Below are 17,791 nucleotides of genomic sequence, written 5' to 3'. Positions count from 1 at the left end.
TTTAGTACAAATACATTGTCCCCTATCTCATTCCATCTCCCCCTCAAATTTCTGTCATGGTTCTCAGTCAGCTTACGGCGCTTTGCCTCAACGATTTCGTGCGTGTCTGGGAGGATTAATGAGAGCCTTGTTTTTAAAATCCTTTTCATCAACAGTTGCGCAGGGGGGATCCCAGTCAGTGAATGCGGACGAGATCTATATGCCAGCAGCAGTCGCGACAGGTGACCCTGCAGCGTGGGACCTTGGATTTTAAGCATGCCTTGTTTAATGATTTGCATTGCTCTCTCCGCCTGGCCGTTGGAGGCCGGCTTGAACGGTGTCGTCTTGACGTGATTTATGCCGTGGTCAATTATAAAGTCTTGGAATTCTGCGCTGGTGAAACACGGACCATTGTCACTGACCAATGTGTCAGGGATTCCGTGCGTTGCAAACATGGTTGCGAGGCTCTCCACAGTGGTGGAGGTTGTGCTCGAGTTTAAAATGGTGCATTCGATCCACTTTGAAAATGCATCTACAACTACGAGGAACATTTTGCCCATGAATGGGCCCGCATAGTCTACGTGCACCCGCGACCACGGTTTTGTAGGCCAGGGGCTCAGTGGAGCTTCCCTGGGGGCATTGCTGAGTTGGGCACAAATGGTGCACCTTCGGACGCAGAGCTCCAAGTCTGCGTCAATACCAGGCCACCAGACGTGGGATCTGGCTATGGCCTTCATGAGAACGATTCCCGGGTGCTCGCGGTGGAGCTCCCGGACAAATGCCTCTCTGCCTCTCAGAGGCATGACTACTCGGCTGCCCCACATCAGGCAGTCTGCTTGTAGTGATAGCTCATGCATGCACCTGTGAAAGGGTTTTAATTCCTCGGGGCAGGCATCGCAGGCCTCTGCCCAGTCACCGGTTAGGACACATCTTTTTACTAAGGATAACGTGGGGTCGCTGGCCGTCCAGGCTCTGATTTGGCGAGCCGTCATGGGTGAACCTGTGGACTCAAAGGCATTGATTGCCATGACTATCTCACAGTCCTGTTCGTCAGACCCTTCCGTGGTCGCCAGGGGTAGCCTGCTGAGCGCATCGGCACAATTGTCTGTGCCTGGTCTGTGCCTTATGGTATAGTCATAGGACGCCAGCATGAGTGCCCACCGTTGAATTTGCGCCGAGGCGTTGCCGTTTATTGCCTTGCTCTCGGAGAGGAGGGACATGAGGGGCTTGTGGTCGGTTTCTAATGCGAATTTGGCCCCGAAAAGGTATTGGTGCATCTTTTTGACACCGTACACGCATGCGAGCGCCTCCTTCTCTACCATTCCGTACCCACGCTCCGCCCGCGAAAGTGACCTGGAGGCATAAGCTATGGGTTGTAATGTGCACGCACTATTGACATGTTGCAAAACGCACCCGACCTCAAATGCTGACGCATCGCATGTGAGAACTAGCTTTTTACCTGGGTCAAAGAAAGTCAAAACACTGTTGGAACACAGAAGATTGCGTGCCTTATTGAAGGCGCGTTCCTGGGCGTCCCCCCAAAACCAATCGCGCCCCTTCCTGAGTAGCACGTGGAGAGGCTCCAGCAGCATGCTTAAGTTCTGCATAAAGTTCCCAAAGTAATTGAGTAGCCCGAGAAAGGCGCACAGTTCTGAGACATTCCGGGGCCTGGGTGCCAGGCGAATTGCTTCTGTTTTGGACTCTGTTGGGCGGATTCCATCAGCGGCAATCCTTCTGCCCAAAAATTCAACCTCGGGTGCGAGAAACAGGCACTTGGATTTCTTGACTTGTAGGCCTACCCGATCCAACCGCTTTAGTACTTCCTCCAAATTACGGAGATGGGAGTCGGTGTCCCTGCCCATGATAAGTATGTCGTCTTGAAATACAACCGTCCCCGGGATGGACTTGAGCAGACTCTCCATGTTGCGCTGGAATATGGCAGCTGCCGACCTGATGCCGAATGGGCATCGATTGTACATGAAAAGGCCTCGATGTGTGTTGATGGTGGTGAGTAGCTTGGATTCCTCGGTCAATTCTTGCGTCATATACGCAGATGTGAGGTCTAATTTTGAGAAAAGTTTACCTCCAGCCTATGTGGCAAATAAGTCCTCCACTCTGGGCAGCAGGTACTGGTCCTGTAGGGAGACTCTGTTTATGGTAGATTTGTAATCCCCACAGATTCGTACGGATCCATCAGGCTTCATGACTGGAACGATGGGACTTGCCCAGTCGCTAAATTCCACAGGTGATATAATGCCTTCCCGCAGAAGCCTGTCTAGTTCGTGTTCAATCTTTTCCCTCATCACATAGGGTACAGCTCTGGCCTTGTGATGGACCGGTCTAGCATCCTGTGTGATGTAGATTGTGAGTTTGGCCCCTTTGAAAGTTCCCACACCTGGCTGAAAGAGCTGTTCAAATCGCTTTATAACTGTTGAGCAGGAGGTCCGTTCCTCTGATGACATGGCATGGACATCATCCCATTTCCAGTTTAGTTTTGCCAGCCAGCTTCTTCCCAGCAGTGCTGTGGGGCTCCGGGGACAATCCACAGGGGAAGTCGGTTCACTGTCCCTTTGTGTGTGACAGAGAGCATGTCGCTGCCGAGGACTGGTACGATTTCTTTGGTATCGGTCCTAAGTGTGGTGTCGACCCTTGTGAGTTTTGGTCTGTCTCTTTTATGCGGCCACAGTTGTTCAAATTGTTGAGCGCCCATGAGAGATTGACTCGCTCCCGTATCCAGCTCCATGTTGACAGATATCCCGTTGAGTAGGACTCTCATCATTATAGGAGGCGTCCTGTTGTAGGAGCAGCGGCCATTGATTGTGTTGACCCGGTGTCCCGGGTACTGTCCCCACCATCTTCTGGTCCGCTTTCCGACTCATCCGATTCGTATACCAGCCGAGCTGCTGTTTTTTTGCACATGCGGGCCAAATGCCCTGTATAATCACAATTTCTGCAAACAGCCTGCTGAAATTAACATCCCCTTGACGAGTGCCTACCCCCACACCTCCAGCTCAGACCTGTTCCATTGTTCAAAGATTTCCCAAAGAATGAGCTGCGTCTGGCTGATCTCTCTTGAGCTTCCCTCAGTTTGTAGTTGATTGCTCGCATTGTGGGTTGATGAGGTGTGAACGCCCGTTCCTGTGGCCCTTGATGGCTTTTGCCTGCAGTCAAGAGCCTGTTCTCCTGGTTTTGTCTGTGTGTGGGGTAGCAGCTTGTTTAGTGCTGTGAACTTCTTCTTCCGATATTTCGTTAGTTGTCGTACCTGCATTGTAAATCAACCTCGTTTCTTCTTCCCCTATCAAGAATATCTGTGCAACCAGTGCTGCTGCCTCTAAGGTCAGGTTCTTGGTCTCTATGAGCTTTCGGAATATGCCTGCGTGGCCTATTCCTTCAATGAAAAAGTCTCTCAGCATTTCTCTCCTCAGTTCATCAGAGAAGTCACATAAACTAGCCATCCTCCGAAGTTCCGCCACGAAGTCGGGTATGCCCTGGCCCACACAGCGTCTGTAGTTGTAGAACCTGTGTAGGCTGCTCGCTGGCTTCAGGTGGTCTCTTACCAGTGTGCTCAATTTTTCAAACGACTTGCTTGCTGGTTTCTCGGGTGCCAACAGATCCTTCATTAAAGCATATGTTTTCGAACCACAGCTGGTCAAGTGATGGGCTCTTTTCTTGTCTGCCTTATCGTCGCCTAACCAGTCTTTGGTTACAAAGCTTTGCTGGAGCCTTTCTATAAAGTCCTCCCAATTGCCTCCTGCATTGTACTTTTCATCTGATCCGTTGTTCGCCATTCTGTGGATTCTGTAATCCCGTAACCCATCGCCACTGTAAAGTCCTGTCCCCTCAGTACAGATTCACACGAGGCATGTAGTGAAGTCAAGGTCACTCTGGATCTGCACCTTTATTTCACAGCTCTGGAATGCTGCACTTGCCTAAGACCTGTCCTTATATACCTGTCTCTCGCAAGTGCACCCCTGGTGGTAAGGTATGCTGGTGGTTACAGGTCATATTTTATTACAGTCATGTATAGCATGTTATATATAATAATGTAAGATACATGACAGTTACTTAAGATAAACCAGAGCTACATAACACCTACAGCTTGGCATTGGGACCCCCATCGACTCACGATTTGCTTGTGGCTTAATGAGGCCTGTGTCGATCCATTGAAGAGAGATAAGTATAGATATAGATGCTCAGCATGGAAATGGAAACTGTAGAATATTACTGATCAGAATGGAACAATGTAGGTTTTAGGGTCAGACCGATCTAGCATTTTTGTTTTGTTCTTACTGGGAGCTATCTGAACGTTAACTTGTGATTATGCAATGGATCTGTAACACTGAACTGTACATGGCCTGTTGGAAGGAGAAGGCTTGAAGGGCTGAATGATGTTTACGTTCCACATGAAGTGATACTTTGGGAAAAATCTCTCAGTGACAAGTTGTAATAATTGGGTTGAACTATTGTGTTAAAATGCTCATTACCTTCAACTAAGCTACTGACAATCTCAGAGCCTCTTGCATTGAAGGTTCATATGCCACAATGTAAGTCCTGCACCTCAGGACAGATGACTCTGGAAAGTGTTGCTGTTCAGGTCTTGTCTCAAAACCCTTTTGATTTGAGTGGCTTAACCTTTCTTGGGTTGTCTCATTAATAGGCTACAGAGAGGAAGACTACAGCGACCGTTCAGCGGGTGGGTTTGGAGGAAGCAGGGCCAGAGGTGGTCGCCCTGGAGACAGACGAGGAGGAGGAGGTCGCTTTAGAGATCCACTCCCTCGTGGGTCCGCTATGGAGTTCAGAGAGGCAACAGAAGGTACCAAATTATTAAATTATTTGTGTTTGCATATATTTGCCTTATTTAATATTTGTGTTCAGTTTCCTATTCACTTAGCATTCATTGGGAATGTGCTTGGCAGGTATGATTTTCAAACAATTGCTTAAAGACACGTTTTACTTCCCAAACACCGTGGTCTGGATCTTCTTCCGCAATATCACCACCTCACAACCCCCACCCTTGCCAGTTCTGCCACAGGCTGTCCCTTTCCTGCCCACTGAATGTAAATGCCACTGGGTGCAGGCAGGGAAGAGCCCTATGAACTGCACATGGCTTGTTAGAAGGAGCAGGCTTGAGTATGTAAGTTAGCTCATCAAAATCCCTCATTATTCTAAACACCTCAGTTTGGCCTCATTTTAGCCTCTCTGTTCTAGTGAAAAAAGCCTCAGTTTCTCTAGTCTCTCCTCATAAGTTAAAGCATAGAAACATAGAAAATAGGAGCAGTAGTAGGCCATTCGGCTCTTCGAGCCTGCACCGCTATTCAGTATGATCATGGCTGATCCTCTATCTCAACACCATATTCACGCTTTTTCCCCATAGCCCTGGATGCCTTTTGTGTCTAGAAATCTGTCTATCTCCTTCTTAAATATACTCAGTGACTTGGCCTCCACAGCCTTCTGTGGTAGAAAATTCCACAGGTTCACCACACTCTGAGAAAAATAATTTCTCCTCATCTCAGTCCTAAATTTCCTACCCCATATCCTGAGACTGTGACCCCTTGTTCTAGACTTCCCAGCCCGGGGAAACATCCTCCCCGCATCCAGTCTGTCCAGCCCCATCAGAGTTTCATACGTTTCAATGAGATCCCCTCTCATTCTTCTAAACTCCAGTGAATACAGGCCTAGTCGACTCAATCTCTCCTGTTACGACAAGCCTCTCATTCCTGATATAATATTTGTGATTCCCCGCGGCTTTGAACTCCTCCTTGAAATAGGGCACTCAGAAGTGGACACAAAACGGTAAACGTTCAAAGCAGATGCTGGAAATCTGAAACAAAAGCAGATGATGCTGGAAACACACAGCAGATCAGGCAGCATCTGTGGAGAGAACAGATTAATTCATGTATCATCAGAACAGGAAAAAATTATGGATGAACAGCTTTTAAAAGGAAACAGAACAAATTGAAGGGGGGAGGGAAAAGTCATGGGGCTAGAACTTCCACTTTTGTGCTTATCGCCCAAAAATGGGCGTTATTTCTGGTGTGGGTGTTAAAAAAGGGTTTTCAGCTCGCCGGCTTCTCGTCCATTTTCAAAACATCTAGTTTCCATTTTTGAAAATGGGCGTAGCATTAAATTTTTTTGACCTTCTACCGTAAAGTGTGGCCGTCCTTAGCAATGGCATGGCAACGCTCGATTCCCGCGATTCAGGAGGTCAAGGGTCATCATGACATGCGCAGAAGAGGAGACAGAGAGAGAGGGAGCTCAGAGACACTGAGGCTGTGATGTGTGCTTTTCTGCCTGTTGTGGGAGGCACGACGGAGATTCACCAGTAGCAAAAAGCCTACTAAGCACCAAGAACATAGTTGGCACCGAGTTTTTGTCACACAAATAAGATATAACATGGAAGGGATGGAGAAGGCCCTGGAGCTGGTAGCCAGGAACACTGGTGGCAAAGGGCTCCCAGTGGTCCTGGAGTGCGGCACTGCACCCCAAGGTGCCGCACCCCCATTGCCAACCACACATGAGAGCCAGCAGCAACATCTTGCTGGCTTGGAGCACATTCCTACCTCGGGATGGTCCTCTCCTGTATCCGTCCAAGCAGTACTTCAGCCGTCACCCCCCCCTCCCCCCCCAATGAAGCATCGCCTGAGGACCTCCTCGACCAGGTGGCTTGGAGTTAGGAGGGGAAGGGGTAGAGGTGGGGAGGAGAAGCGGGGGGCGGGGGGAGGGGTGTTGGGGGGGAAGGGTTGGTTTGTACAGAAATACTGATGATTTCAGACTAATGTTTGGTTTAAATGTTTTTTATTTAACAAAACCTTATAGCATATTGGCTCAGTTGGCTGCACCATTACACGCTGGTGATTCCTTAACATCAAAGGGTATAATCACACTTAACTTCAATCAACTTAAACTTTAACTGTCACCAAGGTGATGCCCACCATTGATGTATGACCTGCACACCCAGCAGTGTGTCAGCCTTGTAAATAACACCAACGTTCTTTCAGGCAAAGCGATCATTGATGAGCTCCTGACGTAAGGCTCTTGCAGCTATCATGCCACCAAGGGCCCTTTCATGTGGTCTACAGAGGGGCGGGGGCATGGCTTCAGCGTCAGTCTGATTGTAAGGACCGATGTCAGAGTCCGCCTCCTCGTCCTTCTCTTCCTCCCTCTGGTGAGGTGGGCTGTTAAACTCATCAGGCAATTCTTGTCCCCTCCTGATAGCCAAGTTGTGTAGCATGGAGCACAGCACCAAGAATTGAGCTACCTGCTCAGGGTGGTATTGGAGCTCGCCTCCTGAGTGGTCCAGGCATCTAAAGCACTGCTTCAGCACTCCAATGGTTTTTTCACGATATTGCGAGTTGCTCTGTGGCTCTCGTTGTATCGCCTCTCGGCCTCGGTGTGGGTGTCACGCAGGGGTGTGATCAACAAGGTGGTGAGGCCATATCCTTTGTCACCAAGCACCCAGCATTGACCTTGTGGCTCATTGTTAAACAAGTCGGATACAGTGCTCTCAGGCAGGATGTGAGCATCATGGATGCTGCCCGGAAATTGAGCATTCACTGCCAGCATAATTTGCTGGTGGTCGACAACCAGTTGGACATTCAGGGAGTGGAAACCCTTGCGGTTCCTGAAAACCTCAGCATCCTGAAAAGGTGCCTGCATCACGATGTGCATACAGTCTATTGCTCCCTGCACCTTGGGGAGATTTGCAATTCTGGAGAATCCTAAAGCCCTCTCACTCTGTGCCTCCCCGGTCATAGGGAAGCTGATCAAGTCACTCCTGCGTGTGTACAGGGCTTAAGTGACCTGTCTAATGCAGCGATGTGTGGCATGCTGAGAAAGTCCGCAAACGTCGCCAGCTGTGGCCTGAAAAGAACCCGAGACGTAGAATGACAGTGCCACGGTGACTTTGACCTTGACGGACAGAGCAGTACTGATGGTGCTGGCAGGCTGCAGATCTGCCCTTATCAGCTGGCATACCTCAGTGATAACCTCTTTGTGGAAGCGCAGTCTCCGAAGGCAGGCGGTGTCGGGCAAGTCAAGGTAAGAATGCGGGGGGTGTAACATCTGGTCCTCCTCATCAGTCTGTCACTTCTTACATTGGGCACATAATGCAGTGGAGCGTTCCTTCGGCGATGTCGAGTCTATTGCATGTATTTGGTCACCAAGAGAGGGTGAGAAAGGACAGGCCCATTGCAGTAGCTCTCTGTTTTCCACCGATTGCTCACAAACAAGGAATGTCCTGGCTGTATTTAACCGCTTGTAACCTGCATCACACCTGTCCACCAGAGGGCCTACCTGTTGGAGTCGCAAGGGATCCCAGCATCCCTTGGGAGTACAGTATATATGCAGGTCACCCACGAGGTACCTGCACTCTGGAACTACAATAAAGGAGCTAAGATCACACTTGCTCATTATACACAGTACTCTGTCTGACAATTTATTATTAGTATAACAATTGGCGACAAGGTAACGAACCGTGCGAAAATGCAAAGAACAGTCGGCATCCTGGAGAAGTTCTCAGAGGGGGACGATTGTGAGGCCTTCGTGGAGAGACGCGACCAATACTTCGTAGCCAATGAGCAGGAAGGGGACGAGAACAAGACCAAACGAAAGGCGATCCTCCTAACTATCTGTGGGGCCACAACCTATGGCTTCATGACGAATCTCCTGGCCCCGGCTAACTCAACAGAGAAATCCTATGCTGGTCCGGGAGCACCAAAATCCTAAGGAAAGTGTTTTGATGGCGAGATATCGGTTCTACACGTGCCAACGATCGGAGGGCCAGGTAGTGGCGAGCTACGTCACCGAACTAAGGTGCCTTGTAGGACATTGAGTTTGAGGGATTCCTAGAACAAATGCTCAGAGACTTTTTTGTACTGGGCATCGGACATGAGACAATCCTTTGCAAACTGTTGACTGTAGAAACTCCGAAACTGAGTAAAGGCATAACGATAGCCCAGGCATTTATGTCCACTAGCGACAACATCAAGCAGATTTTGCAGAACAAAGACGTTGCGGCCAGTACTGTGCATAAAGTAACGTCGATTTTGAGCAGAAATATACAGGGCAGAATGTACACCCAGAGTCCGCCATCATCTGTTAATGCGAGGCAGTTAACACCCTGTTGGCGCTGCGGGGGTGATCATCAGCCCCATCAATGCTGCTTTAAGCACTATGCGTGCAATGGCTGCAGAACAACGGGACACCTCCAACGAATGAGCAGGCGAGCTGCAAACCCTGCAAACCACCACATTGCAGAGGAAGATTGGTCCACAGTGGATCAGACGGAGTTGGAAACTCGTACGGAGGAGGCAGAGGTGTACGGGATACACACGTTCACGACAAAATGCCCAACAATAATGTTGAAAGTTGAACTGAACTGTATTCCAGTGTCTATGGAGCTGAACATGGGGGCAAGTCAGTCCAAGTGAGTAAAACGGCCTTCGACAGGCTGTGGGGGAAGAAGGCACACAGGCCCAAGCTCAGCCCCATTCTCAACAAACTAAGGACTTATAATTGGCAGTGCTGATGTCAAAGTCTCCTATGATGGAGCAGTACATGAACTCCCGCTCTGGATTGTGCCAGGGGATGGCCCCACGTTGTTTGGCAGAAGCTGGCTGGGGAAAATCCGCTGGAACTGGGACAACATCCGAGCACTCTTGTCAGTTGACGACACCGCATGCACCCAGGTTCTAAGCAAATTTCCTTCGTTATTTGGGCCATGTAGTGTCTCTGCACTTTGTTACAAACTCACACGAGGCATAGATATATGTCACTCTGTGACCTTCACTTTATTTCCAGGACTGAAGAGTGTTGATCCTGGGTGGGACCTCCCCTTTTATATCTGGAAGCCCAGGTGAGGAGCTCACTCCCTGTGGTCAGGGTGTGCATTACAAGGGTACAGGTACAGTATGCATGAGTTACAGTTACATACTTATAGTCATTGCAAGATGGTGAAATACATGACAGGCCAGTCATTGGAAGTTTCTCGGGGGCGAAAGTGCAGATCCATTTGGTTCCCGGTACGCGACCCATCCACCACAGGCTCGGGCGGCACCGTACATGATGCGTGAAAAAGTGGAAATCGAGCTAGACAGGCTGCAACGTGAAGGCATCATCGCGCCGGTGAAGTTCAACCACCGGCCAGTCCGATTGTTCCGGTATTCGAGTTAGATGGTACAGTTAGAATTTGCGGTGACTTTAAAGTAACAATTAACCGTTTTTCACTGCAGGACCAGTACCCGCTACCCAAGGCAGACGACCTATTTGCGATCCTGGCTGGAGGAAAGACGTTTACCAAGCTGCACCTGACCTCGGCCTACTTGACGCAGGAGCTGGAGGAGTCTTCGAAAGGCCTCACCTGCATCAACACGCACAAAGGTCTGTTTATTTACAATCGGTGCCCGTTTGGGATTCGGTCGGCTGCAGTGATCTTCCAGCGGAACATGGAAAGCCTGCTAAAGTCGGTTCCTTGTACAGTAGTCTTCCAGGACACCGTGGAGCACTTGAAAAACCTGGAGGAGGTTCTTAGTTGGTTGGATCGCATGGGGCTCAGGTTGAAACGCTCGAAGTGTGTTTTCCTGGCACAGGACGTCGAATTCTTAGGAAGGAGAATCGCAGCAGGTGGCATCAGACCCACCGCGCCAAGACGGAGGCCATCAAGAATACGCCGCGACCACGGAACGTGACAGAGCTGCGGTCTTACTGGGACTCCTTAACCACTTCGGTAATTTCCTATCTGGATTAAGCACCCTGCTAGAACCCCTGCATGCGCTACTGCGCAAAGGCGACGACTGGGTATGAAGGAATTCACAAGAGGCCTTTAAGAAAGCCAGAAATTTATTGTGTTCTAACAAACTGCTTGTTCTGTATAACCCATGTAAACGACTAGTGTTACCTTGCGATGCGTCGTCATACGGGATGGGTGTGTCTTACAACAGGTTAATGAATCGGAAATTTTGCAACCAGTTGCGTATGCATTCAGGATTTGTCCAAGGCCGAAAGGGCCTACAGCATAGTTGAAAAAGAGGCTCTGGTATGCGTTTACGGAGTGAAGAAAATGCACCAGTACTTGTTTGGCCTCAAGCTCGAGCTTGAAACTGACCACAAGCCGCTTATATTGCTATTCTCGGAGAGCAAAGGGATCAATACCAATGCCTCTACCCGCATCCTAAGATGGGCGCTCACGCTGCCGGCATACAACTATGTAATTTGCCACAGACTGGACACAGAGAACTGCGCAGATGTTCTCAGTCGTCTACCATTGCCCACCACCGGGGTGGAAATGGCACAGCCAGCGGACTTGCTCATGGTCATGGAGGCATTTGAGAATGAGAAATCCCCCGTTACGGCCCGCCAGATCAGGACCTGGACCAGCCAGGATTCTTTACTGTCCCTGGTTAAAAACGATGTCCTCCATGAGAGCTGGTCCAGTGTCCCAGTGGAGATGCAGAAAGCGATTAAGCCATTCCACAGAAGCAAAGATGAGCTGTCCCTGCAGGCGCACTGTCTCTTGTGGGACAATCGTGTGGTCTTGCCCAAGAAAGACAGAGACCCACCCAGGCAACGTGATGATGAAAGCCATAGCCAGATCCCACGTTTGATGGCCAGGCATCGACTCAGATTTAGAGTCATATGTACGCCAGTGCAACGCTTGCTCTCAGTTGAGCAATGCACCCAGAGAGGCACCGCTAGGTTTATGGTCCTGGCCATCCAAACCGTGGTCGAGGATCCATGTAGACTATGCAGACCCATTCCTAGGCAAAATGTTTTTGGTTGTCGTGGATGCTTACTCAAAGTGGATTGAATGTGCAATAATGTCTGGAAGCATGTCCACGGCCATCATTGAAAGTCTAAGAGCTATGTTTGCTACGCACGGCCTGCCCGATGTCCTAGTCAGCGACAATGGACCGTGTTTCACAAGTGCCGAATTCAAAGAGTTCATGACCCGCAACGGGATCAAACATGTCACATCTGCGCCATTCAAGCCCGCATCCAATGGCCAGACAGAACGGGCAGTTCAGACCATCAATCAAAGCTTGAAACGCGTGTCGGAAGACTCCCTGCAGACCCAGTTGTCCTGAGTAATGCTCAGCTACTGCACCAGACCCCACTCACTCTCAGGGATTCCCCCAGCCGAGCTGCTCATGAAAAGGGCGCTTAAAATAAGGCTCTCTCTGGTCCACCCTGATCTACATGATCATGTGGTGGACAAGCGGCATCCACAGAGTGTGTACCATGACCGTGCAAATTTGTCACGCGATATTGAGATCAATAATCCTGTGTTTGTGCTCAATTATGGACATGGTCCCAAATGGCTCGCTGGCATGGTCACAGCCAAAGAGGGGAGTAGGGTGTTTCAGGTCAAACTGACCAATGGACAAACGCACAGAAAACACTTGGACCAAATTAAACTGCGGTTCACCAACAGCTACGTACAACCTGAAGAGGACACCATCAACTTTGACCTACCAACACACACACAAGTGGCAACTGACATCACAGATGACCACGAAACAGAACTCATCATCCCCAGCAGCCCGGCAAGGCCGGCTGCCCAACAGGCCAATAAAGAACTGACCAACCCAACATAGAAACATAGAAACATAGAAAATAGGTGCAGGAGTAGGCCATTCGGCCCTTCGAGCCTGCACCGCCATTCAATAAGATCATGGCTGATCATTCCCTCAGTACCCCTCTCCTGCTTTCTCTCCATACCCCTTGATCCCCTTAGCCGTAAGGGCCATATCTAACGCCTCTTGAATATATCCAATGAACTGGCATCAACAACTCTCTGCGGCAGGGAATTCCATAGGTTAACAACTCTCTGAGTGAAGAAGTTTCTCCTCATCTCAGTCCTAAATGGCCTACCCCTTATCCTTAGACTCTGTCCCCTGGTTCTGGACTTCCCCAACATTGAGAACATTCTTCCCACATCTAACCTGTCCAGTCCCGTCAGAATCTTATATGTTTCTATGAGATCCCCTCTCATCCTGCTAAACTCCAGTGAATAAAGGCCCAATTGATCCAGTCTCTCCTCATATGACAGTCCAGCTATCCCTGCAATCAGTCTGGTGAACCTTTTCTGCACTCCCTCAATAGCAAGATAGTCCGTCCTCAGATTAGGAGACCAAAACTGAACACAATATTCCATGTGAGGCCTCACTAAGGCCCTGTACAACTGCAGTAAGACCTCCCTGCTCCTATATTCAAATCCCCTAGCTATGAAGGCCAACATACCATTTGCCTTCTTCACCGCCTGCTGTACCTGCATGCCCACTTTCAGTGACTGATGAACCATGGCACCACACCAACATTTGTAATGAGATGATTGACAAGGGAGCGCAAAGCCCCAGATCGTCTCACCTTGTAAATAAGTGTATTGTTGACTTCATGGGCGAGTGATGTTATGTATTTAATCCCTTTAACCTTGTAACCTGCATCACAGCTGTCCACCAGAGGGCCTACCTGTTGGAGTCCCAAGGGATGCTGGGATCCCTTGGGAATACAGTATATAAGCAGGCTACCCACGAGGTACCTGCACTCTGGAACTACAATAAAGGAGCTAAGGTCACACTTGCTCATTACACACAGTACTCGGTCTGACCATTTATTATGAGTATAACACCGATGAAGACACCTCTTCAATTCCAATCGGTCACAGTATGGTCAAGATGTTTTTACAGATGTTCACATCAACTACAACGACCTGCAGAGTACATCCGAACTCTGCCGAGGTTGAAGCACAGCAGCCTTTTAAAGAACGCGACATGTGACCTAGAACATGGTATCCATAACGCTGTAATTCGTTCCGGTTAGTTCCATTTTTTGTGGGCGGTTTTTTGGGCGAGCGATATTGTGAGCGATATGTGTGCGAGGTGGTGAAATTGACGATGGGCGATCTCCATGGTAGTTTGGGTAAATATGCTCTTTACGACAAAAAACAATGGACGGGCATTAATATTAAATCTCGGTGTTAATTCCGTGCGGAAAGTAACGCTGGTTGATATTATGGGCGTTAAATTCGCCCATTCTGCTGATTCCGCCCCAAAAAAGTGGGCGAGCAGTAATATTTTTTCTCGGCGTTAAGCACATGGGGAAATTAACGCTTGGTGATAAGTTTCCGAAAAATACCTGCCAGTTTCCATTTTGTGCCAAAATGGGCGATTTATGGGCCCAAGTTTCCACACGCGCCTAGAACGGCGCAGTCCCGACCTGGACGCCCGTTTTTCGCGCCACAAAGTGCGCCTAAAAAAATCCTCCGTATTCTCCACCTACCTGCAGGTCCTCTGGCCCTCGGCGCAGCCAGTACGAGCTGTGGGGGGGCGGAGCCAGGTCCCTGCGCTGAAAACAGTGCCGGGACCTCTGCACATGCGCGCTACAGTGGGCACGCAAGTGCAGTAGCTCCAGGCGCACGAAGCACGCAGCCCCTAGCCCTGACCGAATGGCCTCACTGGGGCTGCGTGAATAAGGCTCCTCCCTCGGCCAGCTCCTGCTTCCCCCCCCCACCCCAACCAGACCCGACATCCGCTTCCCCCCCCCGCCCCCCGACCCGACCCAACCCCCCCCCCCCCCGACCTGACCCGACCCGCGCTCCTGCTCCCCCGCTCCCCCCCCCGACTGGACCCGACCCGACCCGCGCTTCTGCTCCCGCTCCCCGCCCCCCCGACTGGACCCGACCCGACCCGCGCTCCTGCTCCCCCGCCCCCCCCCCCGACTGGACCCGACCCGACCCGACCCCCGCTCCCCGACCCGACCCCCCGCTCCCCCCCCCACCGCCCCTGGACTGGATCCAACCTGACCTCCCCCTCCCCGACCTGACCTCCCCCTCCCCGACCTGACCTCTCTCCCCCCCTCCCTCTCTCCCCCACTCCCTCTCTCCCCCCTCTCTCTCCCCCCCTCTCTCTCCCCCCCTCCCCCTCCTCCCCCTCCCTCTCTCTCCCTCCCCCCCTCCCTCTCTCTCCCCCCCTCCCCCCTCCCTATCTCTCTCCCCCTCCCTCTCTCTCCCCTCCTCCCTCTCTCTCCCCCCTCCCCCTCCCTCTCTCTCCCCCCCTCCACTCTCCCCCCCTCCCTCTCTCTCTCCCTCCCTCTCTCTCTCCCTCCCTCTCTCTCGCCCTCCCCTCCCTCCCTCTCCCTCCCTCTCCCCCGAACCGAACCGCACCTCCCCGACCCGACGCCACCTACCTGTAAATCTGGTGCTGGGGACGGGCCCTGCCCGAAGTCTCGGGCCGGCCCGTTCAGCCTTCGGTCCTGAAAGGCCTGCCTGAAGCACTTTCACACAGGTAGGAAGATGGTTTATTTAATCTTTTCTTTGCTTATAAATGTTTATTCAGGTTGGATTTATTTGTATAATATTTGTATAAGTATAAATAAGGATTTATTATAGAATTTAATGACTTCCCTTCCCCCCCCCGTCCCCCCCCACCTCGTTCTGGACGCCTAATTTGTAACCTGCGCCTGATTTTTTAATGTGTAGAACAGGTTTTTTCAGTTCTACAAAAATCTTCACTTGCTCCATTCTAAGTTAGTTTGGAGTACGTTTTCACTGTGGAAACTTTGAAATCAGGCGTCAGTGGCTGGACACGCCCCCTTTTGAAGAAAAAATTCTGTTCCAAAGTGAAACTATTCTAACGGATTAGAACTGCAGAAAAAAAAATGTGGAGAATTGCGATTTCTAAGATAGTCCGTTCTCCACCAGTTGCTCCTAAAAATCATGCGCAAATCATGTGGAAACTTGGGCCCATACATTTCAGCGGTAAAATAGGCGTTAAGTGGGCTTTAAGCATGCAAAAAAAGTGGAGGTTCTAGCCCAGGCACTTCATTCAAAGTTGGCACCAGAATACAACGAGCTCAATCCTTCCTAAAGCAAGTGAGCCACCCTATCCATCCCCACCACTATTTTATCTCCTACCATCTGCTTGAAAAGAAAAAGATTAGAGTATAGACATCAGTTACAGCTGGTAGTATTGTTTCCATTTCGTACTTCGCTGATGTATCTCTCAGCTCACACAAGTGGATAAAGTGTTTACTTTTATTTTGCAAATGTGGCGCAATAGTTTCCTCCCACCAAGTTTCTAACCGATCCCGTCAATTTGCACTCTGCATATTGTATTGAACAAAGTTGGTTTTCTTTTTGTCTTGTGTCTTTCAGAGGAGAGGGCGCAGAGACCCAGACTGCAACTTAAACCTCGCACAGTCGCCGCCCCCCTTAACCAGGTAGCCAATCCAAACTCAGCCATATTCGGTGGAGCCAGGCCTCGGGATGAAAAATCTGGACCGGAGGAACCCTAGCCTGGCTGGACTTCATGGAAAGTAGGCACAGCACTTTCCATTCCGACCACTCAACAGATTTCCTTTTGTCTTCTCTTCCAATTCTCCACAGAGCTCTGAATGCATGTTGGCCGTTTACAGTGGGTTTTTTTTAAGAACACTCCAGCTTATCCATATTTTAGCGCCTGTCTGGTACCGTCTTTTTGCTTTGAACAGTTTGTTTTCTGCCAGTGGTAGCTGCTCCATGTAAAAAAAAGTCTTAAATGGATTTTCTAATGGTACTTGTGAATTTTGCTGTCCTGAGTTTCTCAGAAATACAGATATAGCTGCTTCATTAGAACATGATGTTTTATCAACTTCACCAAAAACAGTTGCTCAACCTGCATGAAATATTCTCAGATCTATACATATATGTGTATATTTATATACACAGGTATGTGTTTGTATAATATATGTGTGTATATATATCTATATTTGTGTGTATATATATATGTCATAAGAACATAAGAAGCAGGAGTAGGCCATTTGGCCCCTTGAGCCTGCTCCGCCATTTAATAAGATCGTGGCTGATCTGATCCTGGGCTCAGCTCCACTTCCCCGCCCGCTCCCCATAACCCTTCACTCCCTTATCGCTCAAAAATCTGTCTAACTCCACCTTAAATATATTCAATGACCCAGCCTCCACATCTCTCTGAATTCCACAGATTTGTGATCCTCTGAGAGAAGAAATTCCTCCTCATCTCAGTTCTAAACTGTCAACTCCTTCATCTCTGGAATCAACCTAGTGAACCTTCTCTGAATTGCCTCCAATCCTCCAATGCAAGTATATCCCTCCTTAAATAAGGTGACCAAAACTGCACACATGTATGTATATATACATACACATATATATAATACATATATATCGATCAGAGAATTTTGTATGCCTTCAGAGATACTGTTTGAACTACACCGAAGACTCTGCAGCCATGTTTCAGGAAGACATGTTGCATCTTGTACGTTCAGACAATGAGCAGCACATCCAGCTTCTCTCTTTCGGTGACCAGTTCCCATGCTGTGCTTCTCTAGGAGTTCCAAACAAGTGACACACAAAAAGAGTCCTTTTTACCAGACTGTGTGGCCTACTGTTGTCCTGTAAGTAAACACCATTTGTCTATTAGTCCAGAAGGATACGCATCCAACAGATCTCATTTCTACTTGGATCTTTGGAACGTCAGAGTTTCTAAGCCTCACTGAACGTGAAAAACTGTTGATTTTTTTAGACCGTCCTAGATAATTGATGTCCCACATTTAGCCTCACTTTAAGTATAAAGATTCCCTACATTTTACAAATTCTACTTCATAATATATAAAATAAATTTGATATTTTGTGAACGATCTTTTAAATAAAAGAAAAATCTTCAATAACCCTGTCTGCTAATGGGTTCCTTGTCTACCATTACCTGTAAGTATAGTTGTTCAACGAGATTGTGCCTGTGATTTTCCTGCAGGGGAGATTTCCTAGTCTCGGGTCCTCCATCAGTGTACGGGAGCAAAGGCGGCATAA

At 49.3% G+C, this 17,791-nt stretch overlaps 1 protein-coding gene across 2 annotated transcripts in view; it reads left to right on the top strand.

Annotated features, from left to right (window-relative positions):
* Window positions 1-17,293, top strand: part of eif4h (eukaryotic translation initiation factor 4h) — a 118,298-nt gene extending 101,005 nt beyond the window's left edge. For both annotated transcript variants that reach the window (XM_070857365.1, XM_070857364.1), the window contains exons 5-6: window positions 4,637-4,792; window positions 16,127-17,293. In XM_070857365.1, the coding sequence (XP_070713466.1) occupies window positions 4,637-4,792; window positions 16,127-16,266 (296 nt within the window). In that variant the 3' untranslated portion in view covers window positions 16,267-17,293. The remainder of the gene's footprint in view (window positions 1-4,636; window positions 4,793-16,126) is intronic.
* The last annotated feature ends 498 nt before the right edge of the window (window positions 17,294-17,791 follow it).

This window comes from Pristiophorus japonicus, chromosome 16, assembly GCF_044704955.1.
Source record: "Pristiophorus japonicus isolate sPriJap1 chromosome 16, sPriJap1.hap1, whole genome shotgun sequence".
Lineage (NCBI taxonomy): Eukaryota > Metazoa > Chordata > Chondrichthyes > Pristiophoridae > Pristiophorus > Pristiophorus japonicus.
The sequence above is the reverse complement of the archived record's forward strand: the minus strand, read 5'-3'. Positions and strand labels throughout refer to the sequence as shown.